This window comes from Aristolochia californica, unplaced genomic scaffold (assembly GCF_029961685.1).
Source record: "Aristolochia californica isolate CCGP_79_NKW_82.1479 unplaced genomic scaffold, dmAriCali1.0.hap1 SCAF_12, whole genome shotgun sequence".
Taxonomy (NCBI): domain Eukaryota; kingdom Viridiplantae; phylum Streptophyta; class Magnoliopsida; order Piperales; family Aristolochiaceae; genus Aristolochia; species Aristolochia californica.
This window is the reverse complement of record NW_027181793.1, coordinates 18,946,184-18,957,232: the sequence shown is the minus strand read 5'-3', so window position 1 is coordinate 18,957,232 and position 11,049 is coordinate 18,946,184. Positions and strand designations below refer to the sequence as shown.

The 11,049-nt window shown below is 34.2% G+C and overlaps 1 protein-coding gene across 2 annotated transcripts; it reads right to left on the bottom strand.

Annotated features, from left to right (window-relative positions):
* Positions 1-318: 318 nt before the first annotated feature.
* Positions 319-7,814, bottom strand: LOC137945671 (uncharacterized protein At4g06598-like). Of its 2 annotated transcripts, XM_068791639.1 has the most exons (6): positions 7,543-7,814; positions 7,098-7,130; positions 5,241-5,967; positions 2,818-2,893; positions 2,371-2,497; positions 319-793 (listed from the first exon to the last, which is right to left on the bottom strand). In XM_068791639.1, exons 3-6 carry the CDS (start codon positions 5,951-5,953, stop codon positions 552-554), a joined length of 1,158 nt encoding a protein of 385 aa, XP_068647740.1. In that variant the 5' UTR covers positions 5,954-5,967; positions 7,098-7,130; positions 7,543-7,814; the 3' UTR covers positions 319-551. The 2 variants fall into 2 exon arrangements, with proteins under 2 accessions (XP_068647740.1, XP_068647741.1); XM_068791640.1 differs by lacking the exon at positions 7,098-7,130.
* Positions 7,815-11,049: the final 3,235 nt, after the last annotated feature.

The window sequence follows — 11,049 nt, the reverse complement described above, 5'->3', positions numbered from 1 at the left end:
GTTTTTTCTGAAAGAAATTTTAATATAATAAAATAATAGTAATATATATTGAAATTTTTACAAAACTATTAATGAGGTATAAATAATTATCATTAAAAAAGTTGTCTCTCTTCTTCTTTTTGCTCCATTAGTTTACGATTTGAGCTTTTGTGATAACATGGCTTAAACGGATCACCTTGTTCACTTCATTTCAGAGAATCTTGGCGAACTCTTGCAGAGTCCCTCTCATGGAATTTCCAGCTAGGTTACTTCAGTGCTCCATTAGTTTACGATTTGAAAGCCCCAACATGAAATGGGAATTAGGAATTAACTAAAATACAGACGAAAGGAGTAGGATTAAGGACAGAATTATCACTGGGATGACAGAAAAGAAAGGAGCATAAAACTACAATAATCCAATCACCTCGGATGAATCACACCAGCCGGAAACCATTAAACTTCCGCAGTGGCTCACCGGGTTTGATATGAATTAGACATTGGAATCAGTTAAGCCAAGTTCGTAGGTCAAAAGGTCAGCACAACAGAGAAGACAAGGGTTTGGTTCCATTGAGTCAAATGTGAAGAGGCCCGCTGACAGAGTCCCTGCCAGAACTGGACTCATTTTGTTTCAGAGAAAGATTGGCAAATTGGGAATCTAAGTCCCTACTGCTACTGCGCCTATGATGATGGCTAGAAGACTGCTGTTGCTGATGCTGTTTTAGCTGCGACTGTTGAGGTGGGGCTTGTGGTTGCTGCTGCTGATATAATAAAGCTCGTAGTCGAGCAATCTCCCTCTCTAGCATCTCTTGCTCCACTGGATAACCATAGCAGAAGATATTAAATTTCTCCAACATTACATTTTCATAAAGGCCACTTATGCAAAAAAAGATTCACAGCATTTGCAAGATTATTGGAAACACAATGGATCAACTAGATGATGAAAACATAGAGGAACTGACATAATTAAGGACCATTTCAGATGAAAAAAAAGAAAAAAACTATTTTTATTTTATTTTTGCATGTTGAACCAATGTTATAAAAATCAACCCGATCACTAACCCCGAAACGCGACCAGGTTCAAGCTGGTTGAACCAGAATGACATCATAGTAACACCATAAAATAATTTTTTTTTTCAAAAAAGTTGAATTGACAGAAGAAGATCTAGTTTTACGAACAGGGAGGGAGGGCAAAGCCCCATCCCTCTCCCGTTCTTTTGTCAGCACCACTGGTTGATAGATTGTTCTATGTAGACCGATCTTCCACTTAATGCCAAATGCAAATCACCAAAAAGAACTAGATTAAGAAATCCAAAACTCAAAAACTAAATCCACACAGTTATTAACTCATTCCCTAGTCTCTTTCCATAATCAGCTCCATCTCTCTGAATATCTAGTCTCAGTGCCTCTCTAAAGTCTAAAACTTGGCCACTTATCCTACAATGAGATCGAGAATTGCAGAAACAGCCTGTGCATCTTCAGTGACCGATCCGTTGTCTGCTCAACCCAATCGAGCTTCAACATCCCATCTCGCCAATGGGGAAGGAGCTATTGACCAATAAAAAGGGGGAGGGGGCTGTCCTTTCTGGTGGTGGTTGCCAAATAGATCTGCAGTCAACAATGTGTGGGCATAACGACATCACTGCCCAGCTGGGTCAACCAGGTTTTTTCCTCTTCCCAAATCTTACAAGCCTATAACCCAAGCAAGGAATTGAATCTAGTTGAACCCGGTTCAAAGGGCTGATTCGGTCCAAGTTTTATAACACAGAGTTGAACCCTATATACTGGTGAAACTTGAATCCAAGACTCACACTAGAACAATGCTACCCCCCACCCTCCAATGGGGCTATTAAGCCAAAGGCCTAATCGACCTCAGCATTACACCTTTCTAACTTGGGCAATGGATCCAAATCCAAAAGTCAAAACTAAACTTCTTCCTAATAGAACCAAACCCAAAAGTTAAATCTAAATTTCTTCCTAATAGATCCAAATTCAAAAGTTAAAACTAAATTTCTTCCTCTTCTACACTTCTCCAATGCCCTCTTGAATCATGCTTGATGTCAATATCAGCTGAGTTTTAAAGCAATGGATAAGAAAATGGAAATGATGGCTATACTGAATTATAATGAAGAAAACTGTCAAAATTGTAAATATTCAAACTTTTCTAGCAATGAAAAAATTAGTAGGTGCAGCCACTCTTTGCCAGGATCTAAGGCCATACTCTGCACCATCTGACAAAGTAATACTAAAGCAAAAGATTACTGTGTGCACCTTTAATGGAAGCATACTAACTTCTATGATGGAAAAGAACACCTTTAGGCTTACCAACAGGGCCCTTAGTTCTCTAGAGAATAAAAAATTTGTTGTATGTTGATGTCAATATGGAATACTTACAGTACTTGATGAGTTGCTCCTGATCCAAACTGTCTAATCGCTGCTTCAGAGCTTTATTTTCCATGCTCAATATGAGATTCTGTCTGTCTAGAAATTCTAGCTCAGCAGCAGCCTCAGATCCCTCAGCCTGCAATAGCAGAACAAAAGATACTCTGAACAACAAATCAAAGTATTATGCAAGTTTACCCAGCAGTATCGTACATAAACAGTTGAATCAAAGGACATGTTTTTTAAAGAACCAACAATCACATCATAAGCACAGAATAGCGGCAGACCCCAATGGTGACAAGAAGTGGTTGGGGACAAATTTTGCCCTACTAACAATCCAATTAGCCCATGCCAAACTATTTACAAAGGGTAGATGTAATAACCAATTACAATTGAAACTATGCGTGCATTCCATTATATTGAATTTCAATACATAGAGTGCCACCTAGACAGGCCTACCTGCAATGCTTGGACATTCCTTTCCAGCTCTGCTATGTATTGAAGTTTCCGAACACGAGACCGTTGAGCAAATTGCCTGCCATAGAACATCACAATATTTTTATAGATCGAAAAAAAAAAAGCAGTTTGAATGTCCTTTTCTCAAAAATATGCTTTGCAAATCTCAACTATTATTTTTATTGAAGGGGTAATCACAATAAGTTTGATGAACCAGTAGCACCATTACCACTCAATCTACAATTTTATTTAATTAGTTATTTATTTTTGTGTTTTTAGTGAAAATAACTTCTCATAGGGATGGTCTAGAATGAACATCAACTAGGGTGCTTTAAAGCATTTCTTTTACAATATCAATTTTTTAATGGAGCATTTATTAGATATATGTACCAAAATCCCATTTCATTTTCGCTTGCTCTTTTCAACCACCCATTTCACTTTGAGTGTTGTATTTGTTATTTTTGTCGACTAACAGGAATTCAAGAGATAGTCACATCAATTAGCAAAAGAAAATGGCTGTCAGATTTTCACAGCAGGCTAAGTAATAATCTCTACATCATTTATGCCAATGATACTCAAGCATGTGTCAAACTCCAAATTAATTCGAAGTGAGTTTCAAGATTCATAAAAGTAATATCCACAAAAAATTAGATTCTTCTCCACTATTTTCCTAGAAATAGGTCCACCATTCTACTCTATCATCTCAACAAAAAATAAATCTCAGAAAAAAGGAGAAGAGCATGATCAAGCTTGTCCAAGTTGATCTCATTTGGGCTCTTAAATCCATAATGGAGAGATTTTATATTAGATTCCTCAGTACCATTCACTAATTTTTTTACCAAGATGTCATTATCTGATTGGGAGGAGATCACTTCAGGGTAATGCATGCATTCAATAAGAGGGATAGAAAAAACTGCAAACAAAGGAGAGAAAAAAATAATAAAAATATCTTCGGTTGTCTTTAGGTTACTATTGTCAAACGCCTAGCCAATATAACCTAAAAGACCGGTCTGTTTAGTGCAGAAAGCCAAGTACCTAACCCATCAGTGGTGGACAAAACCACACAGGTGGACGGAACCACCTAACTCTGACACCCACCGTTCCCGTTCCCTACCGCTGCCACCGGGATTCGAACGTGGATCGTGGTGCCCAGCTCTGATACCATGTCAAACGCCTAGCCAATACAACCCAAAAGACCGGTCTGTTAAGTGTGGAAAACCAAGTACCTAACTCATCAGTGGTGGACGGAACCACCTAAAACTGACAACTATTCCTCTATAAACTTTATGATTTGACTTTCCTTTTCTTTTTAGGTGACTACAAAGAAATGTAAACTATCGGATTGAGTCCGGTTCCATCTCAAAATAGCCAATCACATAGGAGGCTTATTGCTCAGCATCATAAACTATTAACTTTTCTTAGCAATTCTTAATGTGCGACTTTTACCTAATTGACACTTCTCACGTCCAAACTTACCCATAATGGCCTGAGAAGTAGGCACAAACTCCCAAAGGAGCACAACACACTCCCACCTAATGGAACCCACAATACACAAAAAACCTGGGAAATACAAACTAGGCCTTGGCCACATATATTTTGCTCTAATATCATGGTTGGGTTGAATCCAGATCCATACCAAAATGATTATTCACTTAGGAGGCTTATTGCTCAAACTTGTAACCAATTAACTTTTTTAAACAATTCTTAATGTGGAACTTTTTCTCAATCAAAATAACCTAAGGTAAATGAAACTAATTGTCTAAATAAGATTATCAAACTGCTTGGAAACGACACAATGCAATGAACCAAACAACCCAATGCTTCTCCACAGATGTAAAGAGGTAATGTTGGCACAATACTAAGAGTAATTTTGCAAGTTAGGGAAATGAGGTCATGTTTCTTCTAGCTTGTACAGTAAAGAGATGTGAGCTTGGATGCTAGCATGAACTATTCAAGAAAGTTACCATTCATAAATTACTTTCTTTCTTCATCAACACACTTAGAAGGGGGGAGCCACGATTATGTAGAAAATTTATGCATGGGAGCAAACAATAAGGACTGGAGAGGGGGAACAATTTGATTTACAAGGATAAAATAATCTTGCAGTCACAACCAAGATTTTCAAGAAAGAAAAAAATGGTAGAATATCACTATTTCTCATACGAGTACACAGACTCCAGACAGTTTTCCTTGCTAAATATATGCATCAATCTTCACTTGTGCAATTTTATAAGTAACAGTTTAACTTCAGCTTTCACCCTAACCCTGTTTCTAGCTGTTCTCTAAGAATCCATCACGTGGATCATTTTTTTATTTATTATTTATTTATTTATTTATTTTTATTATTATTATTATTATTATTATTTTGTGTGTGTGTGTGTGTGTGTGTGTTGAGGACCAATGAGAACAAGAAGATGACGACTTACTGCTTAGCTCGTTTTGGGTCAGCCTCAGATGAGGAAGACTTCACATGAGATCCATCCCTTCGTTCAGACCCATTCACATCACGTGAAAAAGATTCCTCTTGTTCCTGCTTTTCAGTGCAAGTTGATGGCAACACATCTAGCTCCCCTGTTGTACATGACAAACCTGCATGTTGGAGTGCATTTCTATCTTTTGAAGATGGAAGGACACCAAAGTAGGACCTAGAATTTAAAGAGTGATTGCGCCCCCTATTTATCTGTCTTTCAAAAGAATTAGCCTCAGCCCGTAATGAAGCTTGCTGGATCTCCCTAAAATGTTCAAAGTCCAGAGAATTCAATGAAGGTACGGATGTTAAACCACAATGGTACTCCTCTTGGCATAGGTTGCCAGAATTAGATGCTTCTAAGTACGCAAAAGAATCACTTGATGATCTCCTATGACCAGGTCTTCTCACAGGTGTCTCAGGTTCATTGAGAAGATCATCAAGCCAAGATGGCTGCTCCTCAATGAGAAAGCTCTCAGAGGAAGTACGTTGGTGTGCCCTAGATCCGTTTCTTGGCTTTTCAATGGCTTTTGATCCAATTGAAGAGCTTGCACCATAATCTGGATATGATGGGGATACACTAGGAAAGGGACTTTTTGGAGGAAGAAAGGATTGTTTCCCTGTCAATGCTCTATAGTATGCTGCTGTCCCTTTGGAATTTTCCATAAGCATAAATACAAGAAAACCTGCCCAAAAAATAACAAAAAACTAAAGCAACTCAAATTTCTCATGCATTTCAAATGGAACTAAGCAACACGGTATAAAACAAAATAGAACAAGAAGAAACATGTAAATGCAACAAAACTTCAAGAGACAAAAGAACAATTAGCAATAAATGTACACCAAAGTGAACAACAATAAGGAACTGTCAATTAAAAATTTAAAGCTGAACTCTGTTCCTTGAAATTGAGAAATTCTAGTAAGAAAGAGAACCCCAATGGGAAAAAAATTACCCACAAAGCCAGCAAGTGCAAAAGTATCTGACACACGAGAAGAAACTACAAATTGAAGTTGAATCAACAAGTTTCCTAACATCCAATTCAATAGCCAGCAAAAATATTTATTGCATTGAATTCTCTTTATTGCTTTATAGAGCAGATGTTTCACCATCTCCCCCGGAGAATTGCTAATTAACAGGTAACAGAAATCCACAAGTGAAACAACTATGAAATGCCATCTGACTTTTGTTCCACATTATAGGTCACAGAAGCAACTAATGTGTCGTAGGGCTTACGGGAGAAAGGTCATGATATTTTAATACTTAGCTATTACTGGGTCGGCAAATTAAGTACTCAGTGAAAAAATTAAAAAGAAAAAGGTGACAGTAAACATAATCTTTTCAAGAAATCTGTACTCAAGGGGACGTATAATGATGTTCCCACTGAAATAGAGCTAGTAAAGATTGGAAGACCTGATGCTCATAATTGGTGACAGTGAAACTTAGATAATTATCTATGTTCACCGGCATATGCATATAATTTTGGTCGTGTCACCAGTATAAGTTGTTCAAACCAAGTCCTCAGGTTGAAGACAAAAAGAGGGAAGAGGTTACAGTTTATTTTAGGCTAATCGACTTCAAAGCTGGTACCAACATAACATTCACAAAAACCCTCCGAGATTCAAACAAGGTAAAGGTCTATAATTTGTTTGATTCTCCAGTTATAACTAAACATAAAAAACATAAAATACAAATTGTGTCCAGAATAAAGCCGTTGACCCCAACTGGCAGTTCCCCCTGTAAGTCTTCCGTTTTCTTGAGAAAATATAAAACAACACAATCCGCACAGTCCTGATATCCAGAAAAAGAGAGCATTACCTTCAACTACAAAAACCAATTCCTCTGAGTAACCTGCAAATCAAAATAGAAAAGAAAAAAAAAAAACGTTGCGCGTTAAGAAAAACCATTCAGTACCAAAGAACATAAGAGCTCTTAAGAAGAAAAAAAACGGAAACAAGAAAATAAAGAACAAAAATCATGAATAAATCATATTTTGAAAAAACTGAGAACAAAAGAAAACCTGAAAAAAAATATGAGGAACGTCAATGCAGATCAAACAAATTATACAATAAAAGGCGTATATTAATCAAAAGCACCAGATAAAACACTCTAAAACACCCTACCACATATAATCCTTTTTTTGTTTTATAACAAGCAGGCAAAATGTGCACAAAAACAAAAACCAACATAAGAACCCGCACTAATTTAATCAAATCAAAAACGAAAAAAAGGCCTCTCAAAGGAGAAGAAAAAATGACCTTACCCGTTACAAATGGAGATGCACTTCTTCTTATTTTCCCAGGTAAAATAGAAGAAACCCTCCCTCGAACGGAAAAGGAATTATTTTAGGGTTACAGAGAAAAAGAGAGGGAGATGGAGAGGAAGAGCGAAACTTAGTTGGCAATAAATGTGAAATCGTAAAAAATGGTTAAAATATCACGATCCATGTATTTTTTTCTCGATATTTTCAGACTTAATCGCGATATTTGATTCACGAGTCAACTACCAACGCCAAGGGCAATCGATTTCGCGGATCTGGGGGCAACCCAACCGCCTGTGGATCAACATAGAATATTACCCGACAGGCCCCTGATCTCAGAATCGCAAGGTCTAAACCCTGGGACCCCGTCAGTAGTGGCAGTCTGGTAAATATAAGAAATAGAATTTTAATAAAATAATCAAAATTTAACTCTGTCTATTTAATTATATCTTTTAATCAAAATTTTTATAGTTATTTAATCATATTTTCTCTCTCATTGCGGAACCTAGTCCGACTTAGCCCCTGCTGGCCACAACCCTTCATTGTTCGAAGACTACGATATCTTGCGGAAAAAACTTTTTTGCCCGAGCTGCCTCAACCTAGTCCGAGTTAGCTCGAAATACTGTTTAGGCGAGGGGGACAAGAAGAAGTCGATCTCCCAAACTGTTCGGCGCTGAGAAGAGGAAGACGAAGCACTGTTCATCAAATTTTCCTAAGTTAGGAAAAATTTAATTGAGCTCCGAGTTTAATTAACTTATTTTTATAATTAATAAAATCAATGGTTTTAAATTTAATAGAAAAATATTTTTAATTAATAACATGTAAAAATATATAGTGTGTTAAAGTTAGTATTTGATAGATTTTTCGTGTTTAATCGTGACTTTTTTATGTTAAAGAACACCATATATTATCAATAAATTAATAACTTAAATATATTATATTCGTTTATGTCATTTTTAACGTTATTTATTTTTTTTTATGATTAATCATGTGCATAGTTAATTGACTCACGTAATTATTGTATTAATGTACAATAAATAATAATCTTTAACTAATATAATATATAATTAAATTAATTAGTACATTAATATATTTTAGTTATACATAAATTAGTTATTCGTGTAGTAATCATGTTTATTTTATATAATTTAATATTTAATTATTATAATTTAATTAAGTATACTTTACAAATTACTAATTCTCTTATTTTCTGCGTTTTCCTCATTTGGGGCACTAGCACTGGAAATTGTTTTCTAGTGGACATGAACTTATCCACACTAACACCCATTTCGAATATGAAGATCATGTAGATGCATGAGATGAAGATGAACTTTAAATTTTCGTTTTGTTGACTTACTTACCCCCCCCCTCTAATTCAACTTCAACTCATTCTTGGAGTAGACGAGTTCAAGTGCACTGGAAAACAAATTCCAATGTTAGTGCCCCCAAATGAAAAGTATGATATAAACAAGAGAATGAGTAATCTTTTATAATATACTTAAATATAACATATATCTAAACAAATAATTAACCAAAATAAACATGGTTACTACACTTATAAGTGATTTAACGTATAATATTGAAATATATTAAAATCCTAACTAATGAAAAAATATATTATATTACTTAATGATTATAGTTTATTATAAATTAATACAATAATTACGTGTGACTAGAATAAATTATTATAAATAAATAAATAACAATAAAAAATAACATAAGCGAATATAATAAATAAATAAATTATGTTTTAATAATGTAAAATATATTTTAAAATTAAAAAACACTAATTTAATACAGTAATAAAAAAATTAATGTAATAATTTTTTTTATCAATAACATAATATATATTTTTATGTATTATTAATTAATAATATATTGTCATTAAAGTTAAAACCATTGGTTTAATTAATTATAGCAATGGGATAATTAAACTAAACAATTTATCAAATATTTATTTTAAAAATATTTTAATTATGACTATTAAATCACTAATTTAATATAGTAATTATAAAATAAATATATTGATTAAATAAAAATAATTATTTTATAAATAAAAAATATAGATTATTATTTTTATGATGTTAGGAAAAATTAAACTTCGTCTTCCTCGGCGCCGATAAAGGCAGGAGACTACGACGGGCCAGTGGGTAACGGCGACGGAAGCGGCGGGCCAACGGCACCGAGAGGGAGGAATTTTTTTTCGTGGGGGATGGGGAGAGGGGGTGGAAACGCATGTCTAACGCTTCATGTTAATGATTCGAAAAAGGTTTGAATCAACTTTCCCTAATTTTTACCTGATTCGATTACCTAACGTGATTCAAAAAAAGTGGGATTCATTCTACACTAACAACTTAATCTAATGAACTAAGTAATGCGGGAGTAATTCATTCTGGTTCATTTTGGATTAATCACCTCGTAAGTGAACAAAATTGCTTTATTGGAATAAGTCCAATGGAAGGGCAATGGGAAAGATAACTAATATTTCTAGTTAAAACTATTAATAGATTGGGCCAAATTATATATGAAAAAATTTACCCATAAATATATATTTTTATTATTTCATAGATGTTGTAAATTAGATCGAAGTGACTTTGAAACTCACATGATTTCTTAAAACTTTTAAATCTTTCATAACCTGGAAAATAGGACAATTGAGGAACCATTTGATAAATAATCCATAATTAATTGGACAATTTAGGTCATAAATCGTTTTAAATGTAGAACATTAGTAATCTTATATCTATAATTTTAACTATCAATATATTTAGTTATTTTAAAAAAATAATAAAATACAAATATTGGAGAATCGATTACGATCGATTGGATTGATTTTAAAAGTTTAAAATCCCATCTAGTTTATTTTAATTTGAGGATCAAATCAAATTTGAGTCGAATTTTCTCTACGACGTATCTAGGCCCTCATCGGACCTTTTTTGAGGTATACTCATCCATACTATGTGCACAAGAGAAATCTTAATCTACCTACTAATCCAATCTGCAAATTTCGGGGTTGGATTTTCTAAATTTAGGGACTATTGGTGCCACCATAGGAATAGAAAATAATGAAAAAATCATTTTTCTTTGCTCATTAAAAAAATTCTCTATTGGAAAAAAAAATCATTTAGACTAGGTTTCTTGCATTTATACCAATATAGAAAAAATGGGAAAATTAGATATAGTGTTTGTGTTTTACACTAGAAATAAAATATTTTTATAAATAATAAAAAAATAAGTTTGAAGTATGTGGTAAGTGATCAACATCCACTTGATTGCTTCTTGGTTTATTTTTCTCATTTGTTTCCTATTAGAGCAATATGAAATTCACATTTCTATCATTTTTCAACATTTATTAAAAGCAAGAGGAATTTAGTGGAAATTTTTCTCACACCCAAAATGGCACAAACGTAAAAAAATTTGGTCGATGAAAATTTTTCTAGATACCTTTTTTTTGTACACTTTCCATTTGGCACAAACACACCATTACTCTCTCTTCAATGATAGAAAAAG